This window comes from Rousettus aegyptiacus, unplaced genomic scaffold (genome assembly GCF_014176215.1).
Source record: "Rousettus aegyptiacus isolate mRouAeg1 unplaced genomic scaffold, mRouAeg1.p scaffold_m13_p_8, whole genome shotgun sequence".
Classification (NCBI taxonomy): Eukaryota; Metazoa; Chordata; class Mammalia; order Chiroptera; family Pteropodidae; genus Rousettus; species Rousettus aegyptiacus.
This window is the reverse complement of record NW_023416311.1, coordinates 18,753,090-18,774,485: the sequence shown is the minus strand read 5'-3', so window position 1 is coordinate 18,774,485 and position 21,396 is coordinate 18,753,090. Positions and strand designations below refer to the sequence as shown.

The 21,396-nt window shown below is 44.4% G+C and overlaps 1 protein-coding gene and 1 non-coding gene across 5 annotated transcripts in view; both read right to left on the bottom strand.

The window, feature by feature from the left end:
* LOC107503969 (Snf2 related CREBBP activator protein) overlaps nt 1–21,396 on the bottom strand; it is a 34,095-nt gene that overhangs the window by 6,564 nt on the left and 6,135 nt on the right. For all 4 annotated transcript variants that reach the window (XM_016132835.2, XM_016132834.2, XM_016132829.2 and 1 more), the window contains exons 7-33: nt 20,431–20,653; nt 20,039–20,316; nt 19,303–19,396; nt 19,079–19,168; nt 18,401–18,586; nt 17,978–18,309; nt 17,695–17,872; nt 17,030–17,166; nt 16,624–16,793; nt 16,316–16,508; nt 14,837–14,973; nt 14,567–14,753; nt 12,187–12,356; nt 11,534–11,799; nt 11,044–11,328; nt 10,375–10,539; nt 9,935–10,120; nt 9,442–9,708; nt 7,594–9,098; nt 4,439–4,704; nt 4,096–4,298; nt 2,330–2,499; nt 1,988–2,184; nt 1,779–1,893; nt 1,451–1,570; nt 328–522; nt 98–181 (exon numbers count right to left, since the gene is read on the bottom strand). In XM_016132835.2, coding sequence (XP_015988321.2) covers nt 98–181; nt 328–522; nt 1,451–1,570; nt 1,779–1,893; nt 1,988–2,184; nt 2,330–2,499; nt 4,096–4,298; nt 4,439–4,704; nt 7,594–9,098; nt 9,442–9,708; nt 9,935–10,120; nt 10,375–10,539; nt 11,044–11,328; nt 11,534–11,799; nt 12,187–12,356; nt 14,567–14,753; nt 14,837–14,973; nt 16,316–16,508; nt 16,624–16,793; nt 17,030–17,166; nt 17,695–17,872; nt 17,978–18,309; nt 18,401–18,586; nt 19,079–19,168; nt 19,303–19,396; nt 20,039–20,316; nt 20,431–20,653 — 6,399 coding nt within the window. The remainder of the gene's footprint in view (nt 1–97; nt 182–327; nt 523–1,450; nt 1,571–1,778; nt 1,894–1,987; nt 2,185–2,329; nt 2,500–4,095; nt 4,299–4,438; nt 4,705–7,593; nt 9,099–9,441; nt 9,709–9,934; nt 10,121–10,374; nt 10,540–11,043; nt 11,329–11,533; nt 11,800–12,186; nt 12,357–14,566; nt 14,754–14,836; nt 14,974–16,315; nt 16,509–16,623; nt 16,794–17,029; nt 17,167–17,694; nt 17,873–17,977; nt 18,310–18,400; nt 18,587–19,078; nt 19,169–19,302; nt 19,397–20,038; nt 20,317–20,430; nt 20,654–21,396) is intronic.
* On the bottom strand, nt 19,482–19,609 carry LOC118607192. Its single transcript, XR_004952730.1, has one exon. It is a non-coding gene; the product is annotated as a small nucleolar RNA SNORA30/SNORA37 family (small nucleolar RNA).

Below are 21,396 nucleotides of genomic sequence, written 5' to 3'. Positions count from 1 at the left end.
AGCCCGCGGGATGGTCAGAGAGAGGCAAGCAGGGCAGTGAGTGAATAGAAAGCAGCCTTCCGTTTCCATTCTCACCCCACTCCCTCAAATTACTCACTTCTGCCTGCTTGAGCTCTTCTCGGCTCACCTCCTCCAGTGAGGCTTCCAAGAATTTCATGGCATAGCGCTCAATAGGAGTCAGCTGTGGGGAGGATCAGTGGTGATAAACATAGGGGCCTGGTGTCCAGGGCCGATGACCCCTGATTATTTTTACCAGGGAAAACAGGGTCACAATGTTCAGAGGAGTTATAGAGGGTAAAGTTATGAACTAGTGAGTCCGACACTGACCTGTTCTACAAGGGCAGCAATTTCCTGCTCAGCCCGGGACATTTCCTCATCCTCAGCTCCAGTCCGACTAGCCTCCTCTCCTTCACCAGCAGGAAACCCATCATTCTCATTGAATTCTGCAAGCTCAGCCACCTGTTCAGCCTTCGCCTGGGTGGCTGCACGGATATCTTCTTCATCCTCTGCGCGACACAATGCCTGCAAAGGTGTGAGGAAGAAAATCCACAAGAATTAACAAAGTTTACACCAAATCTGGTTTGTATCAGAACTCAACTCTTTTCTGGGCCCCCAAAGTTACCAAGGCAATGCAGCGGTCCACATAGAAGGAAATGAATTTGACCAGGACTCCCACTAGGAACAAAGTGACCATTTCAGAGACCTCTTGCTCTATTTCCTTTTGTTAGAGTCAACCTTAGATCTCTTAAAAAGCAGAAAATGTCAAATACAAAAAAATCCATAGTTATTTTTTGCTCTGAGATGCCCCATGACAACAAACTAACCACAGCTATTCTTCTGTTGGATATGCAGAGAGCTTATACCAAAGTGACTGAGGTAAGTAGCCTAGAAAGGGCTCAGCAATCAAGAGAAGGCACTTAGTAGAGAAAAATACCTCAATATTACTCTTCACCTGTAGTTCCTAAACATCTGTCTACTTCTGAAGAGGTTCAAAAAATTACAAACGCCCAGACCTCGCCTCCAAAAATCATTTAGTATATTTTGAGAGGGGGCTCAGGAACCAATCCTTTTAAAAGCTTTCCAAATGAGTCCATCAATGTTTGGGAAATAAGAGTACAAAGCACTTCTTAATCCACTATGTCATTTAACCCTCAGTTACTTCCTTCTCATTAGCATTTCAGGAAAGTGGAAAATAAGGCTCAGAAGATTAAGCAAACTTGGCTTAACAAACACAATTAGTAAGAAGCAGTGTTGAGATTCAAAGTCAGAAATGAAAACCTCAAATCTGTCTTTTTTCTATGAAATCATGTGAACCAATAAGCAATCTAGTCACAACTATCAAAGGCCAACTGTAATCTGGGAAGCAGCAGAAACACTTCTTTCCCCCTTGACAAGCTCAATAGGCTGAGAGATAACACTGTAACCCTTAGGGATTGTCCACTTTTTTCACCTGTTCCAGGATGTGGGTCTGCTTGCTGGCCACAGTCTCTTCCTCCTCTTCAGGGGCAGAGGGTATAGATGAACCAGATGGCTCCTCCAGGGGCATGTCAAATAGCTCTCGGATGGTCTGCTTTGGAGAGAACAGCAGAAAGTGTCAAAAATCAATGGAATGCTGACCCCAGGTCTACAGTTATGGGACTGATGGCTCTTAGAAGTATCAGAGGTACCACTAGTTGAAGAGGCAGGTCTGGCAAGGCTAAAGCATCCTCTTTAATAAGCAGGAGTAATTCCTACAGACAAAACAATTCTCTTCTGAATAGGCTGGAAGATATTAGTACCTGTTTAAAATAGGCTGTAGTAAAGTTGCCTCCCTCAATGGCCATGTCTCCCAACATTCTCTTCTGATTTGCCTTTTTTAGAATGTTCTCCTCCACTGTTCGTTCACTGATAAGTCTGGGGGTGATGAAAACTTCATGTAAACAGCCGAATACATCAATAAAACCCTATCGGCAAAGGGGAAGCAAAGTGAGGGGAGACTAGGCAATACCTATAGATATGAACATCTCGGGTCTGGCCAATTCGGTGACAGCGATCCTGGGCCTGAGCATCCATGGTGGGATTCCAATCACTGTCGTAAAAAACAACAGTGTCTGCTCCTGTCAGGTTCACACCCACACCCCCACTCCGAGTTGAAAGGATGAAGCAGAATATGCGTTTGTCTGCATTGAATCGTTCCATCAAGGCCTAGAGGGAAAGAAAAAAAGAGCATTGGGAGATGTTCCCAAAAAAGACCGAGGCTTAGTGAGGCCCCTTCTAAGAGGCCCCAAAGCCTAGAAAAAGGAGACGGAAGTTGAGGTGAGCCTCTAAGGGCTGCAGATGCCTGAATTACCTGTCTCTGTTCAACTCTAGTAGATCCATCCAGACGCAAGTAGAGGTGACCGTGGTAGGTGAGAAACTGCTCCAATACATCCAGCATTCGGGTCATCTGAGTGAATATGAGCACCCGGTGGCCTTCTGCCTTGAGCTGTCGCAACAGCACTGCCAATGTTTGCAACTTTCCTGAAGAGATAATGAAGGGGTACAGGGAGCTAGCTAAAGCTGGAATGTGGGGAACTCTTAGTACTGGAAGGGTGTAGCTGAAAGACAATCAAAGGTTTAGACCTGAATTTCAATTAGCCTAGGATATCAAAAATATCTGTATACATTTTCTTCCCTTAAGGGTTCCCCTCTTCAGTCTGCTCCTGCTTTGGCTTTACCTTCTCTAACTAGGGGTAGGGTAACACAGACCCTCGACAAGAAAAAAGAAATCCTCATGTGTATGAGCAAGAGGTCCTTCCTTAAGTACCACACTAAGTTATACCAGCTGAAAGACAGAACAGACTCACAGGATAGACATCGACAAGTCTACTGATGTCGTGGTTTACAGACAAGAATTGAAGGTCACTTAGATCAGAACCATAGGGACAGGAACTTAAGTTATCTAGTTTAACCACTCATCAAACACAGAATTAATTTCTATAATATTTTTGATGTCAGTCTGAAACACTTAAAAAAAAAAACTTTCATTCCATCTACTCTGAATGATATTGAATATTATAAAATTATTTCTTTACTAAAATACGTATTGAGAATATATTAATAAAAATTCTAATGACTTCCTTATATTCTAAGACATTCAGGAAATCTCCAAAAACAAGTTACTACAGAAAATCTGCAGAGTTGTGGCAGAAACCAGTCACTACTGTCCAAAAGATATTCTTGGTTAACAGAACCCAATTAACATTGTGGACATCTGGTAAAGATCCCTTGATCACAGGGAAGGGCAAGCCCCAACCCAAGCCCTGAAGATGAATCATGATTGGTCTAAACAAGCCATTTCTCTTCGTTGAAGATTGCTCTAGGGATGGGCATATGGCCCAATCAGAGCCAAAGAGTTGTGAAGCAAAGTAACTGGGCAACTTTCTTTCCCAGAAAAGAAGACTTGCTACAAGCGTTCTGTCTCAACCCCTTGCTTCCTGCTTAGAGCATGTGGTGTACTCCCTGGAATTATGGCAGCCATCTCAAGACCATGAATAAATAAGCAGGAGAATAAAAAGATAAAAGCTAATAAGAATGGTCAAAACCAAAATAGAAAGACTGGAAGGTCCTGGGTCCATGAATACACCACTAATCTAACCAGTCATACACACCACTATTCTCAGAACTACTTATTAAGTAAATAATAAAGACTCTTGTGGTTTAAGTCACTGTTGATAGGTTTTACTTGCAGACAAATGCATTCTAACAGGATTCTAACCAAAAGGATTATCTTTTCCCAAAACAAAACTTGCTATTTACTGTACAATCTTGTACCACCACACATTTACCCATAAATCTGAAACTCCACTGTGCTATCTTGCTTGCCACCGTATCCCAACTGATCAGCAAAGTGATGTTCACAAAATAATCACTGAATGAATGAGGTAGCACACATTTTCAACTTTCATCAGTCAAATTAATGAATGCCAAGAATCCATCATAAGGCGTACAATTCTCCGTCTTATCCATATGCATAATCTAAAAAACTGTTTAATAAAACCCACAAAGACCTTATGTACAGTCTTGCTATTAAGACAGAAAAGAGGTCAAGGGACCCTCTTTGGCAAATGAACTCACCACAATCATACTGGATGAGTCTCAAGTCAGGGAACTGGGTGCGCATGTTACACACGATACGGTGCAAAGGACGAGCCCGAGGCCAGAGCTCACAGGCCAATTGCTCCTGGAAGGCTGCCTGACGTGGGGCCAGCCAAGGAGGTGGGTGGCAGGCATGTAGGGAAGGGGGAGGTGCCTCCACAGGAGGCATGACAAAGATGAACCTGCAAAAGGAAGAAGGCAAGCAGTATAAAAGATGGAACTCTGAAAGGTCCCAGATGTTAGAACCTTCACCAGCCCTAACCACTACATTCACTCAGAGTCCCAAGACCCTCTTTTCCCATTTGCACTTAGCCCTGCCAACCTCTCAATGATTTCAGACAGCTGGTCTAGTCGTTGCTGAGAAAACAGTACAGCCTGGCGGGCAGCCTCAGTATAAGTCCAAAAGGTGGGGTGGCTGGGACGAGGAGAACGAGGGCCGATGGGGCTGGCAACAGGTTGGGGCAGGGTACAGAAATCCAGGACTTCGGTCCCATATACGGGTGCCAGGGCCCCATGAGCCTCACTAAGTTGAAAAATCCGTTCCAGGCGTTCAGACCGCTGTTGCTTCCGTTTTTCCTCTAGAGAGTCCTGGGAATAACAGGGGGAAAAAATTGAAAAAGTAATCGGTGTCTGTATAGAAAACCTGACCGTTTCTCTCAGAATTAAACATAATCTATGGCAACTATAAGATTGAAAAATATAGTATGCATTTAGTAGTTTTCTAAGTTTTTCGATAATGGGAGTTATTCCTTTCAATGTTAAGGGAGATAACGTCTCTGCAGGAGAACACTAATCTTCCCATGTATGCTACCAAAGCAAAACCTGACTATTCAAAATTAAGATCCACACATCTAACAAGTTTATAGAATGGATGATCTCTGAGAATTTTCTTATGTAACACTTAACTCCAGAATATCCAAGTTAAATTATCTTCTTGAGTAGATTCAAAACAATTATTAAAAGCCTTCTTCAAATTACTGATCAGGATAGAGGGGTTTATTAAATCTACAGCAGATTTCTGCCCAGGACTAGACTGGAATGGAGTGGGATGGGAACACTACCATCGTCCTGTGAGAGAGAGGATTCCCCTCACAGACAGGAAATCTGTATGAGTTTGACCCAATCCTTTCCCATCTCTGTGCTTCCAGTTTCACAGGCTATAAAAAAACTATATATATATATATATATATATTTTTAGCACTTAGCACACTTATAGGTCTACATTTGTATATTTGATTAATGTCTTCTACTCACCAAACTGTAAGCCCCATATAGTATGAACCATACCTTATCTTGTTCACTATAATCACCCAGTTAACTAGTTCAGTAACTGGCACAAAGTAGGCTCTCAATATTTATTAGAATGGACAAATAATAGAGACTGGACCCCAGGAGATGGTCCTAAAAAAAGCAGTGTTCTAAATCTCTCTTTTTGACTGCTACTTTAAGCTTGACCTCTTGGCTCCTTGTGATCTAAGGGAGAAAGGAAAGCATACTAACAGAGGGAGAAATCAATACAGGCCAACTCTCAAAACGTAGCAGCAAAAGAAATATTTGCAAATCATGTATCTGAAAAGGGACTTGTGTCCAGAATACATAAAAAACTCTTATAATTCAATAATAAAAATAAAATAACCCAATTAAAAAGGGCCAAGGATCCAAAGAAACATTTCTTTAAAGAGACAAATGGCCAAAAAGCACTGAAAAGATGCTCAAAAATATCATTAGGCATCAGAAAAATGCAAATCGAAATAAGATATCACTTTACACACACCAGAATGGTTACAATCAAAAAGACAAATAACAAGTGTTGGCAAAGATGTGAAGATCCTGGAACCCCTTACAGGCTCCTGGTGGGAATGTAAAATGGTACAGCCACTTTGGAAACCAGTTTGGCAGTTCCTCAAATGGTTAGACATAGTTACCAGATGGCCCAGCAATTCCATTCCTAGGTATATATCCAATATAACTGAAAACATGAAAAGACAAAGTCTTATGTTCATAACTGCATTATTCATAACAGCCAGGAAGCAGAAATAATCCAACTGTCCCCATCAACTGATGGATATATAAAATGTGACATATCCATACAATGGATTATTTGACAATAAAAAAGAAATGAAGTATTGATATGCACCATACCACGAATGAACCTCAAAAATATTTAGCTAAGTAAAAAGGGCCCATATATTATATGACTTTACAGGCAAATCTATAAAAAACTAGATTAGTAGTTGCCAAAAGTTATGAGGAATGGAGGGTTACAAGATGATGGCTAAAGGGTGAGATTTCTTTTTAGGGCCATAAAAATGTTCTAAAGTTTGGCTATGGTAATGATTGTAAATGTGTGAATACACTAAAAGCCACTGAATTGTATACTTTAAATGGGTCAATTGTATGGTATGTGATTTAAATTTCGAACTGTTTAAAGAAAAAAAGTATTAAAGAAGCTGTTACCTACTTGCAGAACAACCAAAATCTAGTGGACCATGGGCTGCCACCCTTTGTTCTAGGATCTAGGCTCTCTTCTACTCTCAATAAGCCAGACCAGCCTGGCAGCATTAGAAAAAGACAAAAATCTGAGTCAGGGGCACTGATGGAGGGTGAGAGGCTAAGGCTGAGGCAAAGAATAAGAAGCAGCTCTGTAATAAAATGAGAAAAAGACAAGAGAGCCTGGAGGAACTCACGAGATCTTTCTTTTAATTAGTTCCCGGGTTCTTTTCTTGAAACTAAGTAGTAAGTTTAATGTAACCAAATATATATAGGACTACATTTATGATAGAAAAAAAAATGGCTACCAGAAAACTAATAAAGGGACAGGGAATAGAATTCTTTATATTTCCCACTTCATCACCACAGAGGTAAAAAACAAAAAACAAAAAACAAACAAAAAAAAACACCTATAAGAGGTGACCATCAAAGGCAGAAGCATGATCTTTAAGGAACTGTATTCCATGGTGTCATCCCTTCTTTATAAGTTCAAATATTTGATGATGGTAATGGTTTTAGCAACTGTCTCTGAGTACTGCCTCTTGTAGGGAAGAGGAGAAAGCAATGGAGTCAGCACATTTCTGTTCTCACAAGTTGTATAACCCTTATAACATAATGGGCTAGTTTCTTCATCTGTAAAATGGGACAATTAGATGCCAACGCTAATTCAAAAGAGAAAAGAATAAGGAGACTGATAGTAACAAGAAGGCCTTAAATACATCAGTAATAGTTTTAAAAGCACATTAGATCTCCAATTACCTGAGAAAAGTAGAACATGATTTATTATTCCCATTTTACAAATAAGAGTACAGGCCCAGAAAAGAAAAAGAACTTGTCTTGTCCAATAGCACTTAAGTAGTAGGTCCACAAAACTAGGATTTGTAATTTACCAAGATAAAAGTGACATCATTCTGTTCCATACACTCTATCAACACTCCTAAGAAACTCAACTTCCCGTTTCCTCTCCTTTGAGGAAGTACAACTTACCAGATAGAAAGGGGAACGAGGTGGTGGTGGGGGCTGGCGTCGAGGCCGGGGACCACTGAACGAGGTAGCAGTGGAGGGAGGGCTGGGGGGACCAGAGCGCAATGTCAGTGTCTCAGGCTCATCCTTGGAAACAGGCAGCCGGGATACCATGGTAATGGGCAAAGGAGCGGCACCAGATGTGGAAACCACAAGGGAGGATGCCTGGGAAGCTGGGACCTGTGTTGAGGCTGGGGCCAGTGCCAGAGTCTGAGCTGCAGCTGGGCCCAAGGTGGGCACTGGAACTGGGGCAGGGCTCAAGGTCAGTGTTTGCACTGAAGCTGAGGCCAGGAGTGAAGCAGATGACGACACCGGAGCCAAAGTTAGAGTGTGAGCTGGGGTTGGGCCCATCGAAGAAGCAGGAGCCAGAGGGGGTGCTGGAGCCAGAGACAGCGTCTGAGTTGGACCCAGTGGTGGTCCTGGTGCCAAAGACAGTGTTTGGGCTGGAGCTGGTACTAGGGATGATGCTGGAGTCAATGACAATGTCTGAGCTGGAAAGGGCCCCTGGGGGTTCCCTGTTCCCAAAGAAAGTGTCTGAGATGGAGATGAGGCGCCAAGAGTGGATGCTAAAGCTGGGGCTAAGGCCAGTGCCTGTGTAGAAGCTGAGCTCGGGAGAGGTGATGGAACCGGGGCTGGTACCATAGTTTGAGTTGATGATGGAGCCAACACAGGAGTTGGGACTGGCACCAGTGAAGAAGCTGAGGCTAAAGGAGTTCCAGGGGTAGATGATGAAGGCAGAACTGGAACTGGAGTCTGCGATGGAGCCAGGACAGGAGCAGGACCTGGCGACGGAGCCAGAACTGGAAGAGGAGCCAGAGAAGGAGCTGGAGGAGCCAGGATTGCTGTCTGTGGAGCCGCCATGGGAGCCAGAGAGGTGGCTAGAGCCTGAGATGCAGAAGGTACTGAAGCCAGAAGGGAAGCCTGAGCTGGAGCTGGATTTGGTGCTGCCGGAAAAGAATTGGCCAGAGCGGAAGCTGGCACCAGGACAGGTGAACATGCTGGGGCCATGGCTGAGTTCAACCCTGGAACATGTGAAGAGGCTGGAGCCAGTAACAGAGGGTGACCAGGTGCCTGAGATGGGGAGAGGGATGGAGCTGTGGCCAAACCTAGAGTCAAGGCTGACGCTGATGGGGAAGCCCCAGCTGGTGCCAAAGAGGGAAGTCCAGGAGCCGCTGAGACAACAGGTGCCAGTGTTGGAGTCACATTGGTCAACAGAGTTGGGCCTGATGCCGAAACAGGTAAGGGGGCTGAAATAGGGATGGTGAGTGGAGCTGAGGCTGCGGGGGTAAGTGTGGTGGAAACAGAGATGGGGAGTGAAGATGACACTGTAACTGAGACTGTAGAGGGCACAGGGCTAGCAAGGGGAGAGGAGTTGGGAACTGGCATTGGAGAAGAGGCTGGCCCAGGGAGTGAGGATGGCACAGGAAGAGAAGAAGAGATGGTCAAGGGTGCAGCTCCGGGTGCTGAAGCTGTGGAGACAGAGGATGAGTTAGCCCCAGAATTCTTTCTTGCTCCTTCGGTTTCCCTGTCCCACCCCTTCCCTTACCCCCAAGCTTTACCTGATCCCCAAAAAACCTTCATTCCCAAACCATGGGGTCAAAGAGTCAAAGAATCTGACAACTTAACATTTCCTTTCCCTCCAAAGTTTCAACAAATGTATCTTGGAATTAGGTAAAGATTTGGCAGCCCAGTTCTGGGGTCCCACTGCATAATGAGTCAGTAATTAAAGGATCTGCTGTGACTAAGAAACTCTTGGGGCCATTCTATTTCCATTCTTAGCAAAAATTTCTGGCCTCAGCCACCTGGACTCACCACTGACTTCGGGCGAAGGACTGTGAACCAGCTTGAGCAGGGGCCTCACCACAGTGGACGTGGGTATAGGGGCCCTGGCAGTACCCAGAGTAGGTGTGGGTAGCCGGCCAGGGGTTAATGTGGGGCGTGGAGTCAACACAGCTGGAAGCCCAGAGCTTGGAGGCCGGGGTGCTGGGGCCAACGGAGGAACAGGAGTCAGTCCATCCCGAGGGGCCTGTCTCACTACAATCTTCACCACGCCTGTATTATTCACCATGGTAGGTGGCACTGCAAGAGGAAGCTACATTGAGGGGAAGGTAGAAAAGAAACAAGAGACCCAAAGGATGGAAGAAGTCCAAGGGGAGGAGAGGGTAGCAGACAGACATTGGAGATGCTGGCAAGGGAAAACAATACTGAGGGAAGGCTGGACAGACAGTCAGTACATAGCCCAGGGCATGCCTGGAAGGACCAATGCCAGCAAGAGCTAAGTAAGTAGAAAGGCCAGGAGCCTCACCCTGATTAGCAGCAAGCGGAAGGCTGAGGCCAGTGGGGGCAGGGGTGGTGCTGGGGGTCGAAGAAGGCAGCACAGAGACAGGGGTGGGGCCAGGGGTCGGGGCCACTGCCTGGATGAGAGCCACATGGGCAGGCTGGCTGATGAGGTGGTGCTGCCCCCCAGCTGACACCAGGTGCACCACATTCCCTGGGTTAAGGGAAGAGAGAAAGAAAGAGAGAAGCGGCTATCAGCAGGAGGAAGGCAGAGGCAAGGGAAAGAGGAAAGGGAAAGAACAGAAGAGAGAACTTCTCTAGAATTACCTCATCCTTATCTTTATCAAAAACTCCCTCCAAACATTCCCCTTGGCTCCACCCACCAAAAGCTAGGAAAAGAAACATAAAAGCCACAAAAACAAGACAAAGTAGAGAAAAAAGGCAGGACAGGGGGTGGGTTTTACCTACTTTGCAGCGGGCGGGGCTGCCCCATGGCAAGCTGGCGCACCTGGGCACCAGTCAAAGTCAGCTTGTTGCCCTGGATTTGGAAGGTGAGAGGTTTGCTTCCCCCTGCACTAGCCACTGGACGTTGTGCCAGTGAGGCTAACTGCCCGATGCTGACCACTTCGCCTGCTATGAACAAAGGAAGGACTTAATGTATACAAGGCTCTCACTCTGCTCAATGCCATTTTGCGGACCCTCATGAGGGTCTGCAGTTCCTCCAACCCTTCCCCCACTCAATTTACCATGTTCCAATAAGCTTAACCTTCCTCTACAGTCTTTGAGCTTTCAACATGCTACGCCTTCCAATCCCACCCACTTGCTTTACATCCTAATGGCCTGCCACCACACTAAGCACATTTCCTCCCACTCCTCTACACTCCTTTTATCTCAAATGATTTTCTATCCCTGGGCTTGCCACTACTTACTCATCTATATGTCATCTCTCCCACTAGATTGTGAACTCCTTGAGGGCTCTTACTTCATTATGAATTACCAACATTTGGCAAAATACCTAATATGTGTTAACTATCTAGAATTTGATACATTCATGTTCATGTGCGGTTCTTCTCTAGCTCCAAGGCATATAAGCCTTCCTCCCAAGTCCCCCACCCTCAAAGTGCCCCAGGAACTTACAGGGCAGGCGAGCTTGCATATCAGGAGATAGGATGAGGCGCTGTGGTGCAGGAGTAGGAGTTGGTAATGCTGTGGTAGGAGCAGTGGCTGTGGTAGTAGAAGTGGTAGTAGCAGCAGAAGGGAAGGTGTAGCCTGGTGGCACTGTCAGGGGCTTCAACAGGCTAGAGGAGCCTGGGGGTGGGGCAGGGCTCAGGCGAACAGGGGCAGGTGGGGCCGGCTTCAGAGACAGGGTTGGCGTGGGCGGCCTTGAGTTTCCACTCAGGACCCCCAGGGGGGAAGGCAACACTAGACACAAAGCAAACATGTCAGAGATATACTGTAACCAGAGCCTTAGCTGGCTCCCAGAAGCCTTCATACATATTCCCTTCCAGCCCATCAGACACCATACCCGTCTCTAACCCAACTCCTCACTCTAATTTGATTACTTCTTCCCCAGTCTGACTAATCAAATGGAAGTACCCTCCAGTGCCCTGGCTCCCTTGCAACTCACCCTGAGGGAGTGGTCCACTGTTTGGTTGCAGTGGGGGCAACAGAACAGGGCCAGAAGGCCGAGATGCTGGAATAAGTGGGGGTCCAGCAGGCGTTGCTGATACCATCAGTGGTGCTGGCAACACTGGAGGGATTGGGCCAGGGATAGGCTGGGCTGAGAGCTCAGGGCCTGGAGGGGGTCGGACTGGGACAGGACCCAAGAGGGTCCGTGGGCTGTTCACCACCACGACTGTCCGTCCTTCTTGCTTGGGCACTGGCTGCAACATCCTATGAGGAAAATACAAGGGGGTAGGTAGATAGGGAGAGAGGATAAGGAATAAGAAAAGAAAGGAATGAGGAAAATGAGGCAGAAAAGATTGAGATTACAAAAGCAAAGGGGGGGAAAAAAAGACCCAAAGGAGAAAGATGGAAAAAAATCCAAGATAAACAAAAGCATCAAGGGAGGAAGGGTCAATGACAAACACAAGGGCCCCCCAGGCCAGGACCCACTTCTAGTTGTTTTCTCCCTTAATCCCTCCATAGTATTTTGCATCTATCCCGCATAAACATCCTAGCCTAGCCTCCCAACTCTTTCATGTCCACCCCAAACCCTCCCAGGTAGCTGTAACCACTAAGAATCCATCCCCTTATTCCCTCATTCCTTAGCTCTGGTACCTGTTGACCTTCATCTTGACTGGCTTGGGCCGGGGTGGGGGGTCAGGAGCAGTAGCCACCTCCAGCAGTACCCGGCGGGACAGGCGGTGCCGGGGTAGAAATGTGTCAGCCTCATATCTAGAGACTCGACCTTCCAGGCCAATAAGATCAAAACGACCCATGTCTATTCGCTGGCACAAGAGGGAACACAAAAGCATGGTGTCAAAAAGTTCAATGTGGCACTAATTTCTTGAATATGACACCAAAAGCAGAGACAACAAAAAAAAAAATTGATAAAATGAACTGTATCAAAGGACATTATAAACAGAGTGAAAGGTAAGCCACAGAATGGCACAAAATATTTGCAAATCACATATCTGAAAGGCGTTATATCCAAAACAGATAAAGAACTCCTACACCTCAACAACAAAAATACAAACAACCCAATTAAAAAAATCAACAAAGGTCTTTAATAGATATTTCTCCAAAGAAAATATACAATAAACACGTAAAAAATGCTCAAGATCACTAATCATTAGGGAAATACAATGAGATACCACCTCACACCCATTTAAACATTATCAAAAAATAAAAAATAACAGGACTTGGCAATGATGTGGAGAAATTAGAACCCTTGTGAAGTGCTGGCAAGAACATAAAATAGAACAGTCACTATGGAAAACAGTATGGCCATTCTCAGAAAATTAAAAATAGAATTACCATGTGATCCAGCAATTCCACTTCTGGATATACAATCATGCAGCACATAACATTTTGGTCAATGACAGAACACATATACAACAGTGGTCCCGTAAGATTATAATGGAGCTGAAAAATTCCTATTGCCCAGGGATGTCATAGCTGTCCTAACATCTTGGTGTGACATATTACTCACGTGTTTGTGGTGATGCTGGTTTAAACAAACCTAATGCAATACCAGTCACATAAAAGTATAACACATATAATTAAATACAAGGCGTAATATTCAATAATGACAACTATATTACGAGTGAACGTATTTACTATTTTTTGTAATTTCAAAGTGTATTCCAGCTATTAAAAAAGTTTGCTGTAAAACAGTATGCTGTGTTCAGCCAGCAGCCTCATATGCACCATGTTTACTGAGTCTCTTGATTATGTTTTTTTCTCTTGTACTTCATTTAACTTTGTGTTGTTTTATAAATGCTTATAAATTCTATAGTAGTATACAGTAACACTCTACACTTTCACGTTCACTCACCCAGAACAACTTCCAGTCCTACAAAGATCCATTCATGGTAAGTGCCCTAGACAGGTGTACCATTTTTTATACTTTTTTTCCCCTGTACTTTTCTGTTTTTAATATTTACCATTGTGTTACAGCAACCATACAGGTTTATGACGTAAGAGAAACACGTTATACCATATAACCTAAGTGTGTAATAGGCTATACCATCTAGGTTTATGTAAGTGCACTCTATGATGTTCATACAACAATGAAATCACCTAAAGACACATTTCTCAAAACTTATCCCCATCATTAAGTGGAGCATGACTGTATACCCAAGAGAGAATTGAAAGCAGGCACTTAAACAGGTATTTGTACATCTATGTTCACAGCAGCATTATTCACAATAGCCAAAGGGTGAAAGCAACTGAAGTGTCCACTGATAGATGAATAAACAAAATATAATGTTTACATACATAAGTATGTATATACATATATATACACATATATACAAATATTAAACCTTGAAAATGGAAATTCTGACACATGCTACAGCATAATGAACGTTGAAGACATTCTGATACATAAGCCACTATCATTCCATTTATATGAATTATCTAGAGTTCTCAAATTTATATAGAGAGAAAGTAAAATGGTGGCTGCCAAGGGCTGGGGGACAGGGGAATGAGTTATTTAATGAATACAGAGTTTCAACTTGGAAAGATGAGAAAAGTTCTGAAAATGGATGGTGGCGATTGGTGTACAACAATGTGAATATACTTAATGCCACTGAACCATACAATTAAAATGGTTAAAATAGTAAAATTTGTCATGTGTGTTTTATCACAATAAATACAAAAATTTGAGGGCGGGGACAGTGACCAAAAGGGGGAAGGATTAGCAAACAAAATTATAGGTAAGTATTTTTAACACGCCAAGCACTTCCAAAAGTATTAACATAAGTTAATTAACACAAACATGCTGCACAATAGGCCATATAACCCCTATTTTGAAAGGCAAACAAGCTTAGAGTTAGAGGTTAATAATTAGCTTGCCCAAAGTCACACAGCTAGAAAACAATGAAACTAAGGGAATAATGCTGGGAAAAGTTAGGATGCAAAAGGTCAAACTCTAGCCTAAAGAAAAAAAGTACAGGGTTGGGTAGAACCAACAACCTTGGGGGTAACCACTTACCTGGAGGGGATGGACATCAGTGGCCCTTAGCACCAGAGAGGCGGTGCTGAAGCAGATGCCTGGGGTGATGAAGGGAGAGGTAACAGGTCGAGGGTCAAATAAGTTTGGATGATTACAGACTTTTCGCAGCTGCATCAAAATGTTGATGACGCTCATGAAATGGCCAGTGGCTAGTGTCTCCTTAGTTCTGAGAGAGAAAAAAAATAAATGGGGTATCCTGACTCCCACAGCTGTGCTTCATACTAGGGCCTACCCTCAGCTCTTTCTTACGTGGTCTGTGCCATGAAGTCATCATAGAGACAGCGTTGGCGCTTGGAGAGCCGGCAGCGAATAACATGCTCGTACTTTTTGGGCATCTGCTTCTCAACATCCACCTTAACTCGGCGCAGCAAAAAAGGCCGCAAAACCTAAAAGTAAATAAACAAGAGGCTGACAGGAGAACAGCAGGCACTGACCCCGGCCTAGCCCCTCTAGCTAGGTCTTGGCTTGATAATTATCTGGGCGCTGACTAACTCATCAGTAAATACTCATGGAGCTGTACAGCATGCCAGGAACCAAATACACAAAGGTGAGTCAGAGGCAAGCACTCCTCCCAAGGAATCTACTGACATAAAAGATGATAACACAACATAAGAAGTGATAAAGAAAGCACCGAGGGCAGAACAACTAATTATACAGGAGGGATGACTCAAATTACATTTCGGTAAGTAAATGTAAATTTACAACATTATGGAAGAAAATCTAGGAGGGAAGCTGAGAATAAAACTTGTGGCAGTGACCGAGTGTAGAAAACAAAAGGCAAATCTGAGATCTCAGGAGATAAAATCTAATAGGACATAGTCATCAAATTAACATGGAAAAAGTAAAGAAAAGGAAGAAATAAAGGAAGAGGTATAAAGAAGACTTCTTGATTTCCATTTTACCAAAAGGATAGTGTAATTGACCAAAACAGAATAATAGCCTATAAGGCTTGAGATGTGTGGGTTAGAACAGAGCTCTAGAGGTACTTTCATAAAGACACCAAGTCAAATTTAAATACAGGTAGAGTAGTTTAGAGCAGCAGTCCCCAACCTTTTTGGCACAAGGGACCAGTGCTCCTAGGGCTGGGGAGTGGCTACAAATAAAAATAAAGCTTTGCTCACTGGCCCGCCCCTCACCTCCTACCGTGTGGCCTGATTCCTAAAAGGTCATGGACTGGTAGTGGCCCAGGGGTTGAGGACCCCTGGTCTAGAGAGTCAAGGAATTAAAAACACAAATTGGATCTTTTATGCCTATGAAATATATAAAACAAAAAAATAAAGATCAGAATATTGAAATGTTAAAAGCTGTACAAAAAAGAAGAGCCTGAAAAGACAAAAAAGAGAAAGAGAAAGAAAGGAAAGAAAGCAGACAGACAAAGGGGTAGAGATAGAGGAGGAAGGGAAGGGGAAGAGGGTGGGGGAGGAAGCACACGACAAAAATACAAAGTTAAGGAAAGCAAGTAAAGAGAAATCCAAGCAGGGAATGATCGGCATTACCATTCTACTCAGAAAATAAAGACAAAAATGTCATCATTAAAGACAACAAGTAGAATGATGAGCTACGATGAGGTCACTCATTTGGCAATGGGTTAGTCACTAGAACACTAACAGCTTGACATCTGGGTGAATTCAGCCTAGCTCTGACTTCCCTCTCCCTAAGGGTTTTCTGGGTATTGCCCTTAGTTCTTCACCGTTCCAAATACTCCTGACCAACTGTTACAGTCCCTACCTTGTGGAGGCGTTTGACCAGACCTTCATTATATTCTTGGCTGCCCTCAATCATGCCAGTTAGGGGATTAGAGAACCATTCTTTGAACTCGCGATGAGACTGGAAGACATGGGGCATCAAAAAGTGCATCAAGGACCACAGCTCCATGAGGCTGTTCTGCAAGGGAGTTCCTGTCAGGAGCAGGCGCCTCTGGCTGCAAAGAGACAGAGGAAATTAGAGGGAGGATGGTCATCAAGTTTTCAACCTTCAGAGCATCCCACCCTTCAGACAAAGTCAACCCTCTCACAAATCCCCATCTCCATCTCTACCTGTTGAAGTTGAGCAGTGACTGCCAGCGCTGTGACTTGAAGTTCTTGATGTTCTGAGCCTCATCCAGAATGAGATAGCGCCAGTTCTTGCGGCGGAAGGCTTGGTGGTCCTGCAGCACCAGCTTGTAAGATGTGATACACACATGGAAGGCATTGGGCTTGGTCCAGCCCTGAGGTATCAGGAGAAAGTAGCATATGTTGGGGTGAAAAGAAAAGAAAGGACAAAAGGAAAACATGCTAAAATATTCATGGGACAGAAATCAGGTTGGAAAAAGAGAAAATCCCAGGAGCAGCATGGAGTGACAGAAGAGGGAGGGAAAGAAATACATTTGAGAAAAGGGCCCAAAATAAGAAGAGGTATTAATTGGGGGTGAGGAGGTGGGAGGCGTCAAATGGAGGAGCGAACCTGCCGCTTGAGCTTTCTCTCTTTCTGGGCTCCATAGTAAGTGAGGATTTTAAAGCTGGGGCACCAACGCTTCAGCTCCATTTCCCAGTTCAACATCACACTGGTGGGGACAATTATCAAATGGGGACCCCAGTTACCTGTTTAGCAAAAGAATGAGATGTATAGCATGGTAACTATAATTAATAATACTGTATTGTACACGTGAAAGTTGCTAAGATAGATCTTAAGAGTTCTCATCAGAAAAAAATTTTTGTAACATTAACTAGACATTAACTAGACTAATTGTGGTTATTTCTCAATGCATGCAAATACTAAATCATAATGTTACATACCTGAGATATATGTCAATTATATCTTGATTTAAAAAAAATAAGATTCAGAAAGATTTTAAACAGAAGCATTGAAAAAAAAGAATGAGAAATAATGAAATATACACTTTGGGGTTCTTGTTCTTCAGGCATTAACCCTAAGCTAATGGTCCCTTCCTAAGAATCCTAGCACCTACACTGGCCTCTCCATACACTTAACAACCAGAGTCAATGAAGTTACCAAGACAACCAGCAAAAGAGTGGATGTTTCACAACCCTGCAGCTGGAGTTACCATTAAACAAGCTTCCCAGGGAGTTGGTCAAGGAGACCCAAGAGGAAGTGCCCTGTATAGTTACCTTTCTCACAAGCCAAGTGGGCAAGTAGGGAGATGGTCTGGATTGTCTTGCCTAGCCCCATCTCATCAGCAAGAATGCCATTAAGCTTCTTTTCATACATAGTAACCAGCCAGTCCAATCCAATGTGTTGGTACTCCCGGAGCTGGCCCCGCAACAGCAGGGGGATGGGCGTCTTCACCTGATAGAGAGAAAGAACGCGGTATCATGGTGGAACTGAGGTGTCCGTCACTAATAAACAAGAAAGTCAAAATATAAGAAAGCAAAAGGTAGAGACTAGGGATACCTGGGTAGTGGCCAAGGTGTAACCCTTGGGCTGGAGACTTTCAGCTGCTGCGGCAATGTCGGTAATCTCTTTCTTAGGGCCTAGAGTAGTGGTGGGCCCTGGGGTAGGAGGCCCACTGCCTCCATCTGCCTCACTCTGCTCTTCATCTCGGGCAAGCAAGTACTCCACACCAACGTCATCCTCCTCCTCCTCCTCCTCCTCATCTGCTTGGCTCTGTGATTGGGACTCCTCAGACTCCGCAGACTCAGATTCCTCTGATTCGGAACTCCTGCTGGTTTCCTCCTCCTCTGAATGCTCATCTTCCTCATCCTCGCTCTGCTCCTCAGCAGAGTCTAAAGCATAAGATCAAGGCTTAGTGCTCATCATACCCACTTCCTCCAGTGCCTGCTCTCCCCAGCTCCTGCCTCATGACCACACATTCACCTGATTGACTACTACTATCCTCTTGAGCCTCGTCAGCTTCTGTGGCCCCCTCTGGTTCAGAGTCAGAGCTATCAGCCTCAACTTCATCTTCATTGTCCTCTTCACTATTCTCAGAACCTGGGGCAGAGGCATCAGAGGCAAAGGCTCCCGCATACTGCCGCAATAATTCCTCCATAGATAGCTCACCTGGAGAAAAAATGAAAGGTAAGCTTTTGGGTGGTTCGAAAGAAAGGGAGCAGGTCTCAGTGGTGCCAGTTTGTTTTACATAGGTCTCTGTAGACGATGTTAGGTTCAGATCAAGAGAAGGCGAGTTTATTTTCAGCACCAACTACTAAAGCCAAGCCCCACAACCTGGGCTAGAACCACAGATGATGCTGTCTTCTGCCAGGAAGAACAATATCAATTTGATGACTCTCCCTTTGAAAGTTCAGGTCAAACATAACCAACATCCTTTCAACAGCTCTTCCTCCATGAGTTCTCACATCACTTTGTTTAAAATTCTATCATGACCAGTCTTCTTATTCTACTTATAATTATTTGTTTATAAATCTGTCTTTGTCATTAGACCTGGAGTTCCTCCAGAGGGAATAAAAAGCGTCTCATTCATCTTTTTATCCCTGGCACCTGACAGAGGGGACACCAAAGTGGATGCTCAGTCAAATGTCTAGGGAATGTCACCTTCTCGAGCCAACTCGCTCAGCTCCATGGCATGATCCACCTCCCCTTCCAATTGCTCCTCAGCTGCTATGGTATCCTCTTCATCCTCCGCTAAGAAAGAGAATGATGTAAAGATCAATGACAACAATGGCATAGTCCAATTGGCAGAGGTGAGAAAGCCTCAAACATTAGATCCAAACTATTCAAGAGATAAGAGACAACAGGATACAGAGAATAGGCCTGACCTTCATCCTCATTGGCAGTAAACTCTTTATCGTCCTCATCTGGATGCCAAGGCTGCTTATTTCGCTGTGTAACGGAGTGGGGTGGGGGCTTTACCTGTATGGCAAAAGATAAAAGGGAGAGGGCCCAAGGTTAGAGTTGTAGGAAAAAGGCACAATGTTGAATAAGATGTCAGAGAACAGTCTGTCCCATTGAGTGACAGATGCCACTGGCACAGTTCCTAAGCAAAGACACAATCAAGCGTTTTCCTTAAGCACCAGCTACCAAATCCTGACCCCACTGCCTGGGGAGGACCTGTGAAAGTGCTAGATGAGAAATAGAGGCCCCTAACACCATCCCCATGCACCTGGACATAGAGAAACAAACGGCTTAGGTCCAAAAAGACTTCAAGGTTACCATCCCAACTCCAAATCTATACGCTCTGTAAAGGAATATCAGGGCCATTTCACAGGAGTGGCACAGGCCAGAATAAACATTTTTTCAAGGTCACACAGCAATTTAAAGGGTACAATAGCGTATGCTCCTCCACAACAAATCAGAAACTCTGCCCAACTCAGATTGCAACTTGCCCCAAATCCAGATTCTTCTCAATCCATCCTCAAATGAGAGCCCCAAAATTGCCCTTAACCAGGGAGGACTCCTGAAAACCACAGCCAACCTTAAAGATCAGAACTCAGGCTTTAAACCTCTTTCTCCTTCTACTCTCATCTGGGCCCTCCCTCCACCCTCTGTCCATACCTTCAATACTTGCGGGGTCTCTTCTTCTCCACCTTCTTCAGGTCCATCTTGGGTGTCACTATCACGAGATGATGGGGTTCCCGAGGGACTGGAAGGCCCTCCTAGCAGCTGAGGGGGGAGGGAACGGAGCAGCTCTTCCAATGGCAGTTCTCCTTCACGTCTAAGCAGCTCAATCTCACGCCTCTGGGTCTCTGCATCATTGCCTTCCTGTTGTTCCTCAACCTCAATAGTCTCCTCATCATCCTCTTCCTCCTCCTCTTGGGGTTGGAAGTCCCCATCTATAGCAGGAGAACAAGGTCACAAAGTCCACGGGCCCTGCAAGCCACAGGGTGGGTTTTCAGCTCTGGAAGGGGTAAATCAGGAAGAGTAACAGAGCCAAAGAGGACACACACCTTCATCATCCAGCTGGGAAATTTGGGGTGGAGGACTAGAGGCAGCTGAGGAAGAGCCAAGGCAAGGGGAGGAGCCAGCTTTGCTGGAGGTTAGCGGTTGGTTGAGGCTCTGAGACAGAAGGTCTGAGTATTTTTCAGTTTGCCCCACAATGAAGTCCAGGTGCAGGTCCAGAGCTTTCTTGCGCTTTTCCTCCAGCCTTGACTGTTGCTTGAATTGCACCACCTGTCATAAGCATGATAGGGATGGGCAGCCCTGATAATCTTTTGTTTACATACTCTTTACTCAACATTTAGGGACCCTGATAATCTTTTGTTTACATACTCTTTACTCAACATTTAGGGAAGCCTCCTCTAGGCTAAGCCCGGGGCTGCCTTTTCAGGAGGAAGAGCTAAATGACCTTAAGGGTGCTTTTGAGGAAAACACAAAGGGAGTACAGGGGAGAAAAGAGACAGCTTAGCTTTGAACAAGAAAGTAAGATTTACAAGTGTATCTGAAGTTGAATCTTAAAGCCTAAGTAAGAGTCCCTTAAGTAGAAATGAGGAGAAAGGCATTCGGAGTAGCAATAGCGAAATGTGTTAATGGCCAAGGATAAGCAAAAGAAGGAACTTTTTAAGTGAAAGAGGAAGGAAAGGAACTGGCAGGACATAATAAAAACTGAAAATACAGACAAAAGCCAGGTAGTACTTGAGAAATCATTAAAACTTAATAGATGAAAACAATTTAATGAGAACTTTGATAGTATTTAAGCAGGTTAATGAGCACAGACAGGTTTTAAAAAAAGCATGCTGAATGCTCTACAAAAGACAGATGGACTAGAGGAGTCAAAAAGTCCTATTAACAATCCCCAAAGGCAGGGCCCATATTTTCCATTCGTCTTCATAACACTTAGTGCAAGAAAGGTCCAAAGCACAACAGAAATGTTGTTAAAGTTGCTTGAAATTATATTATTCACTCTGTCACAAAGT